The sequence below is a fragment of the Antechinus flavipes genome, chromosome 2, assembly GCF_016432865.1.
Source record: "Antechinus flavipes isolate AdamAnt ecotype Samford, QLD, Australia chromosome 2, AdamAnt_v2, whole genome shotgun sequence".
Lineage (NCBI taxonomy): Eukaryota > Metazoa > Chordata > Mammalia > Dasyuromorphia > Dasyuridae > Antechinus > Antechinus flavipes.
Genome location: NC_067399.1, coordinates 191,482,718 through 191,495,888, shown reverse-complemented (window position 1 = coordinate 191,495,888; position 13,171 = coordinate 191,482,718). Strand labels below are relative to the sequence as shown.

At 32.1% G+C, this 13,171-nt stretch overlaps 1 protein-coding gene across 2 annotated transcripts in view; it reads right to left on the bottom strand.

Moving 5' to 3' along the window:
- SNTG2 (syntrophin gamma 2) overlaps positions 1 to 13,171 on the bottom strand; it is a 640,226-nt gene that overhangs the window by 194,146 nt on the left and 432,909 nt on the right. For both annotated transcript variants that reach the window (XM_051976027.1, XM_051976028.1), the window contains 2 exons: positions 11,668 to 11,797; positions 8,560 to 8,598 (listed from right to left, as the gene is read on the bottom strand). In XM_051976027.1, the coding sequence (XP_051831987.1) occupies positions 8,560 to 8,598; positions 11,668 to 11,797 (169 nt within the window). The remainder of the gene's footprint in view (positions 1 to 8,559; positions 8,599 to 11,667; positions 11,798 to 13,171) is intronic.

The following is a 13,171-nucleotide window of genomic DNA, read 5'->3' as shown; positions in this document are numbered from 1 at the left end:
AAAAAAAAATGAGAAAAAAAAAAAAAAAACAAGCAAACAAACAATGCCACCACCAAAAAAGTGATAATACTACATTTTGACCTACTTTCAGTCTCCATAGTTCTCCCTCTGGATGCAGATGTCTCTTTCCATCACAAGTTTATTGGAAGTGTCTTGAATTGCCTCATTATTGAAAACAGTATAGTCAGTTTGGGTGTGAGTGTGTGTGTGTGTGTGTGTGTGTGTGTGTGTGTGTGTGTGCGCGCGCGCACATGCTATGTGCTGTGTTTGTGTGTGTAGATCCCCATGTACCAGTTTTTATCCCTATTTAAGTTTTCTTCAGAGGTATATTAGATATAATATACAGATTTTTCTAAAATTCTATTCATCTCCTTAACCTTTTTCTTGTTTTATGTTGTTTTTTTTTTTTTGGTGGTGGTGGTGGTGGTGGTGGTGGATTTATTTAATCCTGAAAGAGGAGAATTTAAGGTCCCCAACTAGTATACGTCTATTATTGGCTTAATTCTGTGACTTATTTAACTTTTCCTTTAAGAATTTGGATGCTATATTTTTTGTTGCATATGTTTAGTATTCATATTACTTCATTACATCATTATCTATGGTGCCTGTTAGCAAAATGTCATTGCCCTGTTTATTAATTAGTCCTGTCTTTTAATCAAATCTATTTTTTCTTTTGCTTTATCTGGGGATTTATAGGGATATTTACCCCTAATTCTTACACTTTAGTTGAAGCATAACAGAGTCTGCTTCAGTCCTACATCTTTACCCTGTGTGTACCTCTGTTTCAAGTATGTATCTTATAAACAATCATAATATTTTTTAATTTACTTTGCTATCTACTTCCATTTTATGGGTGAGTATACCCAATTCAAAGGACAGCTAGGTTGTTAAGTACATTAAGTATATGGAGTTAGGAAGACTCATATTGCTGAATTAAAAATCTGGCTTCAGATACTAACTAGTTGTATCTGAGTTGTTTAACCTCATTTGTCTCAGTTTCCTCTTTTGTTAAATGAGCTAGAGAAGTTAATGGCAAACTGCTCCAGGATCTTTGTTAAGAATACTCCAAATGAGATTACCAAGAATTACACATGCCTAAAAAATGACTGAACAAGAAGAAAATTATTCCATTTGCATTCACAGTTATGATATCGCTTCATTTCTCACCATTTTATGCTTTCATTTTTTCTTCTCTTTCTCCTTTAATTTTATCCCTCCTTAAAAATACTTCTGACCACCACTACTTTCCCCAATATGACCTTCCCTTCTATTAGTCTTTTATTTTCACCTTCCTTTCATACTTCCCTGTAGCTGATTGTGTATGTTATTCCTTCTTTGAACCAAATTCTGCTCTTCCTCACCTTCTCATTTCCCCTTCTATTTTAGAAACTGTTCACATCTCTTTTATATGAAATAATTTACCTTGCTCCCCTGTTAGGATTCTTACAAGATACTAAGCACTAGAATTGATCGAGACAATGATTATGTACTTAGTACTTACTAGAGTTCCACAAGATTCACACCTTTAAGAGAGTATATATAAGCTAGGAGCCTCAACTAGGATTCACTCTGGGAAATTCAGAAGCCAGGATTCAGTTTAGGAGATTCACAAGCCAGAGAAGGCAGTCAGGCAGAAAGAAGGAAGACAGAGAAGTGGTGGCAGGCTGTCCTGTGCAGAACACTGAAACCAAGATCCAGAAGGCCTCCAGAAAACTAGCCAAGCCTCAAGTGAAGGAGATAAGATTTTGAAGGAGACAATAAAGGATTTGGACTTTAACTCCTGGCAGCATTTGAGGTGACTATACTGAACTGAAAGGAAGGCTGCTCCCAGAAGCCCACCAAGAAATCTGCTCTCAGAGAATATTATATTTTAGAGAAGAATATTACACTCCCCTGTTCTCCTTCTCCCAAGGCATCCCTTTTCTTCTCATTGTAGTCAATTCATTTCCATTCCATCTATTGTACTCCTTTGTTTCTTTTCTTTTAAAATTTTTCACCTATTTATTTATTTTTGCTGAGGCAATCAAGGTTAAGTGACTTATATGGGGTCACACAGCTAGGAAGCGTTAAATGTTAAATGTCTGAGGTCATGTTTGAACTCAGGTGCTTCTGCTCCTATGTTTACTCCTTCTAACTTCCCTTAGAATGATAAAGGTTTTCTTTTCTTTTTTTTTTTTTTTTGTTTTGTTTTGTTTTTTGTTTTTTTTTTTTGTTTTGTTTTTTGTTTTGGAGTTGCAGTATTACCTTCCCATGTCAGAATGTAAACAGTTTAATTTTATTACAATGCCTTATGGTTTCTCTTTCCTGTTTACTTTATTTTTATATTTATCTCCCCCTCCCCCGAGAAAAAAAAAAGATTATACCCTTTTACTAGATAGGCATTTCATTGGTCTTTTGCCTTCTGCAATATCACATATCAAATCTTCTGGTTGTTTAATATAGAAGCTGCTATATTTCGTCCTATGCTGACAATATCTGAATTGTTCTTTTCTGGCTGCTTGAAGTATTAGCTTTATTCTATGTCTATATTTTAGAAACATTATTAAAAAACCTAGAGAGTGTAACTGTATTTATCTTTGAGTAAATGTGGTTTTGAGTAAAATAAATTCCCAATTTAAATCCCTTACAATTTAAAAAATTTAAATATTAATGGCAGAGTGATATATTTTCCTCTCGAAAATATGTATATCTTATGTGGAACAAATATAATTATCTTTAAAAAAAATCCATGTTAGAAACAAATCTGAACTATTCTAGACATTCTAAAAAACATTTGATAGTATATGGCAAAAAACTATTAAATTGTTCATATCCTATGACTCAGCATTACTACTACTAGCTCTATACTCAAAGAGATAAATGAAATAGGAAAAGGATCCATATATATATATATGTATTTAATCAACTCTGTTGGTGGTGAAAATGAATTGGCAACTAAGGAGGTGTTATTCAATAACTGGAGAATGGTTCAACAAGTTATGATACATGAATGTGATAGAATACTGATTATGCTGTAAGAAATAACAAAATGATGGTTTAGAAAAAAAAAAACAGAGAAGACCTTTTTCATAGTACAAATCATCTTGTAAAAACAATTGATTTTGAAAGACTTAGAAACTTTGCTCAACATGATGACCAATCACAATTCCATCATCTTTAGGAATAATTGGATTGAAAAAGCTCAGTCTCCTAAATGTCACATTTTCTGGGCTATTTAAGGCAAATATGAAAAATTTTGTTTTAGTTAATTTAAAAACTGAAAAAGCCTAAGATATCTCTATACCAAAATTAAGAACAATAAAGATATATTAATTATACTATAAGCTTTATAAATTCATACAATTTGAGTTAAGATTTTATTTTAAAAGAAAATGAAAACAAAAAAATACAATTCAGTATTTACCTGAAATGGGAACAACTGATTTTATTTGAAGTGACTATTCTGAAATGTCAATATCATCTGTGGATAAATTGTTATTATGATTGTTTTAAAAACTCCTAAAACTGTGCAATAGCTCTCAGATGATCCTATTTTGAATCAAACTAAAGTATTACTTATTATACAGGATAGTGGCATAAAATTGGAGTTATATAAGCATTTCTCAATCAATAACTTGCCTAGTATTTTCAAAAATCAAATATGGGAAATTCCTCTTGAGAACAAGAGTTTTGTTTGGATATTTTCCAGGAAATTAGGCATTTTTCAAAAATAACATTTGCTATCAGGCAGATTGACTCATAGATATGAAAAAATGGGTGCATTTACAAGTAAAAATCAATGTGAGTATTAAGGAAAGTTTTATAATGACTACTCATTAGTGAATAAGAAACAATCAATTACCAATATCCTGCCAATGTAGAATAAATGTCTTGTTTCAATGTAGCTTGATATTTTTATCACAGTTTGACAGGTAATATGCTATAATACAAAGAAAAATATGCATGGTATATGGAGATTGTGTTCTTAGCCTGGCTACAATATTTATTCCATGCATTTTACTCTCTCAGTCTCACTTTCAGCATATATGAAATACAATGCTTACAATGTTGTGAAGAAAATCCTCCTGTCTAGGTCAACAAAACAATGTTCTTGTTGATCTAAACAGAAGTTGACAAAACTCTTAAATAAAATTAATTTTATTTGTAAAATTAAGGGCATGGATGTGTTATATCCATATGAAAGTAAAAAAAAATAGAAATATTTGACAATTGACTAGTTATGTGGAATAAAGGTTAGTGAAAAATCCAGGATAATGATGAAATTATGAACCTGGGAAATTTGATGTATTTTCAAGAAAAAAGGAGAAGTTTGGAAGAAGGGAAGGTTTTCAAGAGAAAATAATAAGTTCATTTGTGAGTATGTTGAGTATAGGAAGTCTCTGGGAGAGACACCATGTGAGATTGATAAGAAGAAAAATTATCAAGTAAAGAGAAAAAAAAGACATAGAAATGATCTTAGAGAATATTGACATGGTATAGATGATAAACTGAGAAATAAGACTAAGTAAGAATGATGAGATGAGGGCCAGGCATCAGTCTTTAATTAATATGCATTTATTTATTTAACAACTACTTTGTGGCAAGTTAAGCACTGGAAATACAGAGAAAGGCCACATACTCAAGGAGATCACATTCTAACCAGGGAGACAACATGGAAATAACAAGGAAGAGAAAAAGTATACTTAGAAGGTAATCTCAGAGGGAAGGGCACTAGCAGCTCTTGGATTAAGAAAGATTTATAGAAAGTGGGATTAAAGATGAGACTTGATGAAGACAGAAAACCTAAAGAATGAAGGTGGGAGCAGAGAGGACAGCCAATTCACAGACACAAAGATGGGGAATGGAGAGTTGTACATAAAACACAGTCAGTGTACCTGAATGGTACATAGTATTGTACCATTATTATATTACTATGATGGTAATAGTGATATCTAAGTGGTTATGAGCTGTAGATTCTAAATTCACTTGCTTAACTATTTGAAGTTAAGTGAAAGCCCTCTATTTTTGATTTGCTTTGTGATGATGAGTAAGCTCAGTTTGACAGAGTTGACAACAATCTGGAAAGTCCCTCCAAATGTTTTTGTACCTCTTAACCAATCAGCTGTCCAATAGGAGCAGAAGACCATCTTATGACCACTTAGGTTTGACAGCTTGTATCATTTCTTCCCTGTCCAAATTAAGGAGAAACCTGTCCATCTTACATAGAGATATTTCTTGCTTTACCCAACTTGTGATCCTACTGACAAATTATTTTGCTTATTTAGTGGAATTATTCTGTATTTTGGTATAGCTCTTCCAAATGACTGGACATCAGCCCTATAAAAATAGGGCCCTCGAAGGAAGTGGCATCTCAGATCATGAGGAAGATCTGACGTCTACTTTATTAGAGAGGATCATGGACTCTTTAATAAAGTGTCATTGGCTCAGATCTCTGCCTCATTCTTTCTTATTATAGGTGGAAAAATTTTAATCTCTACAAGATTATATTCAATTGGAGCAAGTATGGTAATATAGAAATAAGCATAATGCAAAGTCAGGGATAATAGTGATAGAGGAAAAATCTAGGAAAATTCCAGAAGGGAGAGAAATGAGGGAGAGAAATCACATGGAGAAAGTGATAGCTATACTGAACTTTCAAGGGAGATAGGAATTGTGAAACGGTTAAGAAGCTAATGCAATTCAAGCATGGTAGATGACCTCCCACTAGATTGTGGGTTCTTTAAGTGCGGAGAAAATGTTTGTCTTTCTTTGCGTCCCTAACATTTAGCATATAGTATATCATAATTGTTTGTTGACTACTGACTGTCAAACTGACAACGCACAAATGAAAAGTTTTGGGATGGTTTTTCTCAAACAAAGTAAGGAAGAAAAAATATCAATGGAAAGTAAGAAGAGAGATTAGAACCAGACTGCAGAGCTTTAAAAACAAAATTATCTTAAATCTATTAGGAATACACTGAAGTATCTGAAGAGGAGAGTGATGTGGTCAGATATGTGAATTAGGTAATTTTTATATTTCTCTTACATATATCATTTTAGAGAAAAAATATTCTTGAACATTTAAATATCAGTTTTTTAAAAGATGAATATTCTGCAGCAAGCTTAGCTCAGGCCAGTCTAGGGATTCAGTTTCAGGCCCAGAACATATTAAATCACTTGTAAACTATAAAATTCAAGTAAAAAATTTGGTCCCTTCTGTCTCTGCATTATCTAGGCAACAAAGCTGGGTTAGTGATATATCCCACAAGGTAAAAATGGAAACTTTCCTAACCTAATCAATTCCCTATGGCTTGGGCTCTTTGGTGAGAGAGAAACCTTGTCTTCTGACTAATCACATTCTATGAACATCTTCCTTGCTTTCTTAAAGAGAAACTAATCCCCACACTTAACACCGTACACCAAGATAAGGTCAAAATGGGTTCATGACCTAGGTATAAAGAATGAAATTATAAATAAATTGGAAGAGCATAGGATAATTTACCTCTCAGACCTGTGGAAGAGGGAGGAATTTATGACCAAAGAAGAACTAGAGATCACTATTGACCACAAAATAGAAATTTTTGATTATATCAAATTGAAAAGGTTTTATACAAACAAAACAAATGCAGACAAGATTAGAAGGGAAACAATAAACTGGGAAAACATTTTTACAATCAAAGGTTCTAATAAAGGCCTCATTTCCAAAATATATAGAGAATTGATTCTAATTTATAAGAAATCAAACCATTCTCCAATTGATAAATGGTCAAAGGATATGAAAAGATAATTCTCAGATGAAGAAATTGAAACTATTTATAGACATATGAAAATATGCTCCAAATCATTTTTAATCAGAGAAATGCAAATTAAGACAACTCTGAGATACCACTACACACCTGTCAGATTGGCTAGAATGACAAGAAAAGATAATGTGGAATGTTGGAGGGGACGTGGGAAAACAGGGACACTGATACATTGTTGGTGGAATTGTGAACACATCCAGCCATTCTGGAAAGCAATTTGGAACTATGCTCAGAAAGTTATCAAACTGTGCATACCCTTCGATTCAGCAGTGTTTCTACTGGACTTATACCCCAAAGAGATACTAAAGAATAGAAAGGGACCTGGTATGTGCCAAAATGTTTGAGGCAGCCCTGTTTGTAGTGGCTAGAAGCTGGAAAATGAATGGATGCCCATCAATTGGAGAATGGTTGAGTCAATTGTGGTATATGAACATTATGAAATATTATTGTTCTGTAAGGAATGACCAGCAGGATGAATACAGAGAGGACTGGCAAGACTTACATGAACTGATGCTAAGTGAAATGAGTAGAACCAGGAGATCATTATATACCTCAACAACGATACTGTTTGAGGATGTATTCTGATGGAAATGGATCTTTTTGTTAAAGAGAGCTAATTCAGTTTCAATTGCTCAAGGATGGACAGAAGCAGCTACACCCAAAGAAAGAACACTGGGAAATGAATATAAACTGCTTGCATTTTTGTTTTTCTTCCCCGGGTTATTTGTCCCTTCTGAATTAAATTCTCCCTGTGCAACAAGAAAACTGTTCGGTTCTGTACACATATATTGTATCTAGGATATACTGTAACCTATTCAACATGTAAAGGACTGCTTGCCATCTGGGGGGAGGGGGTGGAGAGAGGAAAGGGAAAAAATCGGAACAGAAGTGAGTGCAGGGAATAATACTGTAAAAAAATTACCCTGGCATGGGTTCTATCAATAAAAAGTTATTAAAAAAAAAAGAAACCAATCCAGGCTTCATAAGATGAAACACCATCAAGGTGGTGCTTATAAACTCACAAACCAATTCTTTTCTCCTTACTGCAAACTTCACAATAGTCTTGATTTAAAACATATTACTACAGGCTTAAGTTGATCTAACTAGATGATGATGATATTAATGATGAGGCAGTTCTGCATAATTGATCACTGATGTATTTGAATTCAGAAACTGGGTTTATGCTTTGCCTCTGATTTTTTCTAGCTGTGTAATTCTGAGCAAACCAAAAAAAAAACCTCTCAATAACCTAGACAATTCATTACAATTCCAAATGAGTTGGGGATCTGCAAAAATAGAGGAAGTTCCTCACAGAAAGAATGTTCACTATATTAATGAAATTACAGGTCCAGTCCTATCTCTAACTTTCCCTCTCCAGAAGAAAACAAAAGAAACAATGACAGCAACAAAAACAACAGACACTTACATACAGCTTTAGAACAAAAACATTTTTGTTTTCTAAATATATGTAATATTTACTATTAATAAAACCTTGTTTTAATGCAGTCTTTCAAGTAATGAAAGCTCCACCTCAGGATGAAGTTTTAATGTATTTTCCAAACAAACTAGAAAAACAGTTTAAGGGATTTCCAACAAATTGTTTGTAGTATAAATGAAAAAGTAAATCAAGTTTAAAAAGAAGTCTTCAATACTGGGCTAAAATCCTTTACTTTGTAGTGGCTTCCAATTTCACATACATAATACATCTTTAAAAGTTAGAAAAGGTTTAGCATATGGAAATCTATGCCCCTGTTAAAATGAAAAACAAAAGTCCTACCTGGTCACAAGGAGAACAGCATTTATTTGCCATTTTCATCTGGAGAAAGAAGTTAGTGAAGAGTCAGTTTAACAAGAATATTAATGCTATAAATTTTCAAACTATCTGTTTGGCAGTTGAAATTAATTAGCAATTCAAAATGCCCTTGACAAAAGGTGGATTTTTTTCTTTTCTTTTTAGTATATTTCTCTGTAAGCTATAGAATGGTTCAAGTTGTCATGAATTTATTTAATCAATTCTGATAATAACAAGTCATAAAAATGTAATTAAAAGACTCAAAAAACTAGAAATTCAATCTGGATGAGATTTTTCTGCCACCTCATACCATTCTCAAATAGGGATAATCACTTTGGAACCATCTGAGTTAATAAAATTATTGTAGTCAATCAATATTGTGAAAAAATCATTTTGTTTCTTTAGGTTCCCCACTTGTAAAATAAGAGGATTTGCATGAAGAGATTATTAGAGTCTTCTTAATCCCTTTTAGTTATGCCATACTTCTTTAAAATAATCTAAAGAATAGGAAAATGCTTTAAAGATTATAAAGGCTTTTCAGCACATAAGATTTGTAGGGATACATTAGGGAATCTGAATTTAGATTCATTAGTTTTGAGTTCAGATTTATGTACTCATTTATTCTGCTAGTTATATGAATTTCACCTCTTGAGTCTGCCAGAAGTTTACTCTTCTATAAAATGCAAGGGTGGGACACAAACAATGATATCCACTACCCATTTCAACTATTAAATTCTTGGATCCCATTACTGACAAGTTGTAAAATGCTTATTTAAAGCATAGTAGTTTCATCTTAAGAATCCTAGAATGAGCAATACATTGAATAAAATGCACATATACTCTAGAACAAAATAATTGCAAAAACAAACAAAAATTAAATGCATGCCTAAAATTTAATTTATATAACATACATTTATTAAAAAATTAATTTTAAAGAGATATGAATTGGACCTATAGTATTACTGGTGAACTCCCAGATTCAGAAATTCACACTACCCATGCAAATTGGCATCTTCTCTGAAAATTATGTCTCAAAGTTGTCTGAAGTAGTGAGTGAATCAGTGGCTTGTCCAAAGTCATGCATCTAGTATGTGTCAGAGAATTAACTTGAAACCTGTTTTTTTCTGAGATCATCTCACTACTACTCCAGGGTTGTTCTTTTGAGCCTTAAGAAAAGATTCATAATTATTGTATTATTTATGTCTCATGTATGTCATAAAGGGAGTGATTTGTAAACAAAAAGGAAATAAACATGTTTATCATTACTGTTATTATTAATATTTTTTTCCACTTACTGGTATTTTATTTTTCTAATCACCTGCAAAATTTTTTTCAGCATTCACTTTTTTTTTAAAGAATTTTAGTTACACATTTTTTCTCTGATATTGTTTTTTTTTTTTAGAAAATCAAGATGATAGGGGATTTATTTCTACAGATAAATGGGAGGAAAAAATCTAATTCTACTGTAGAATGTACCTTTGGTAAAAACAATATGCTGAATTTGAAGTTGAAGATCTCTCCGTGGCAATTGCATTTTGGTAAATGTTATACAGGTGTCATAACCTGTTTTTGTTTCTTCATCTCCTCTAAAAGGTTTTGGAGTCCAAAATATATCATATTCTTGAATGAATAACTTATAGTGGTGGTTGCACTGGCCTATTTAATTGAAAGGCCAATTTCATATCTACAGATCAGAATATCACACCAATTTCCAAGGTTATTTGCATATTCAGCCAAGAATAACTAAGAGAAGATACATCAGGCTGGTAATATTTGGAAAACTCAGTCTCTTTTTGGGTATAAAATTGCTCAGCTCAGAGTCAGAACTGATCATTTAGTGTGTGTGAAAGCAAAATAAAATATATCTGTCCCAAACTATGGCTCTTCATCAAACTTCCATAATTTTTAATTCCTGCCAACATTGTCCCTCTGAGTATTAAACCCTTAGTTCTCCAGAATTTCTTTTTTGGAAGACAAAGATATTATCTAAGAACAGGATCATGAAGAGTATGCATGATAAAACATGCTAAATTTGTAGACAGAAGATCTAGGTTCAAATCCTGGCTCTGCTAAAAATTGCTTGGTCTCTGTTCCTCTTCTGTAAAATGAGGATGTTGGACAAGGTAGACTTTAATATCCTATTCAGGACTACAGCTATGATCCTAACCAGCTATGCAGCACATGTACAGAATTGGGCTTTTATACACTTGTCTCTGTTGTTAGAATATAAGCTCCTTGAGAGTAGTCATTTCTTGTTGTTTTTTAATTTGTATCCTCAGCACTCAAAACAGTTACTGGCATGCTAGATACTTAGTAAATGTTGATTGATAGCTTTTCTTTTTAAATACTATAAAAATGTGTATTATAAACACTGAGTTTCCCTAAATCTTCAGAGTTTTCTCTTATTTAAAATCTTATTCACAAAAATCAAATCATGCATATATAACTGCAAGGCTGAGTTATTTGTTTTGTGTTTAATATTTGTTTTTTTTGTGGAAATTTCCAATGTGTATCCTGGAAAGCATTTTCTGTGGTCACTCAGTATCAGAGTCCAAGAAACTTAGATTTCCTGATTCAAAATCAAATCCTCTTATTATAGTATCATTTTGCCACATAATTAATATTTAATATTTACAAAATTACAAACTATCTGGGTGGACATATGGTAAAAATGTCCTTCATATGAATGTTTGGAAATGAGCTTCAGTACTGCACTACAGGACACTAAATGAGATATCAGAAAAGCTAGATTTAATGCCTTTGTCCAGTTTTTCGAAATTAGAATAATAATACTTAAATTATACTTAAATTTACTACTTCATAGCAGTTTGTAGGGATCAAATGAGGCAATTGATTTGAAAGTATAAAGTGTAAATAGATGTAAGGAAACTGCAAAGTAATAAATACTTGAAAAATTTTGGATGACTTTTTTAATTCATGTTTTATGAGAATTTTAGGAAGGTTTTGAAATATGATTCTAAACCCTTATTTAAAACAACTTTATTAAAGACTAATTAATGATGACATTGTTACTATGAATGATTGAACATAACATTGCAAAAGTATCAAGGTTGGGAAAATTTATATACCTACATTTTGGAGTGTCAAATCACCAATGTTAGCTGATATTGCTCTTAGCCAGTCAGTACTCTCCTGGATTGTATAAAACTGAATGATGCCCGTACTGACTCCATCCAGGGCTAGCACTTCAAAGGCGTTAGATCTGCAGGGAAAAGGGAAGAATATAATGCTATGTTTATGTTTCTATACTAGCTGATAGACTTCTGCACCATTCTTTTGAAAGGAATTTTTTAAAAAGGAAAGACCTTTGATATGTAGTAGTTTTTCCCTACAGTTTATACTTAACCTTTCAAAAAATATTATTCACTATAGGCATATAGTAGAGAGAATGTACTCATAGACTTGACATATTTAAGTGATCTTATAAAATATTTGTTGAAATTAAGTAAAAACTTTCAAATCCCTCATCTCCAAGAGTCATTTCTTATATGATAAAAACTTAAAAAGGGAATTCACAAAGTCAATAACTTCTTGTAAAAATTTTGTCTCCTTATTCTATTTCCAGTAATAATTCATTCAAAATCCATTTATTATAACCATTAAATCTGCTAACATGATGATTATGTATATCAAAGTCATTTCTACATATTACTTAAGACATTTAGAATCATAAAATCATGTATATATATTCAGTTCTTAAAGCAATGATTTGATATAGTTCCTGCATGGCTAGTAAATGACCAAAATCAGTCCAAGCAATTTAAGAACAAAAGAGAAACTCTGTAATTCTTCAGCATTTTAGTCCTGAGGTCATATTTGTCCCTCCACAAACAATTGTTTTGAAGGCAATTTCCAAACATTATTTCCAGGGGGAAAATGAAATCTGAATTTTAGTTCATTTTTGGTTGTAGATTATTATTTGTCTTTGGAGTGGGCCTATTGACATGTATGAAGCAAGTAGTTAAAACAAAAATCAATAGTTGTTTACTTATATTAAATGTGAAATTTGCAAGGATTTTTTTCCAAAAGAACTCTGTGTAATAGACATTACACCACCAAAATTCTATTTTATAGATGACAAAATGTACATATCAGAAATTAAACATTATATAATATATTTTAAAGTTATTTATTTGTTTAAAAGTTTTATTTGTTTATCTTCCTTTCTACTTCTTACTCAAACTCTTTTTCCCAATTTAGAACACAAGAAAAATAAAATGTATTGCCAATTGAGGCAAATTTCCACATTGGCCATATCAAAAAAAAAAAAAAAGTGTTATTCTTTATTCTGAGCCCTTCATCTCTCTATTAAGAGGGAGAAAGTACATTTCATAATTACTCCTCTGGAATCCTATTTGGTAATTATGCAGATGAGATAAGGAAAACAGATTTCCATCTCATTGATATACCATAATTTTTTTTTAACCCATTCTTTAATTTATGAGAATCCTCTCAGATTCCCATTCTTTGCTACCTCAAAAAGAACTATTAGTATTACTTAAGACTAATTTCTCCTTAATTCTACTGTCCTTCTAATCCCCCATTTCCTCTTCTTCCCTTTCCTCCCTTATGCCTA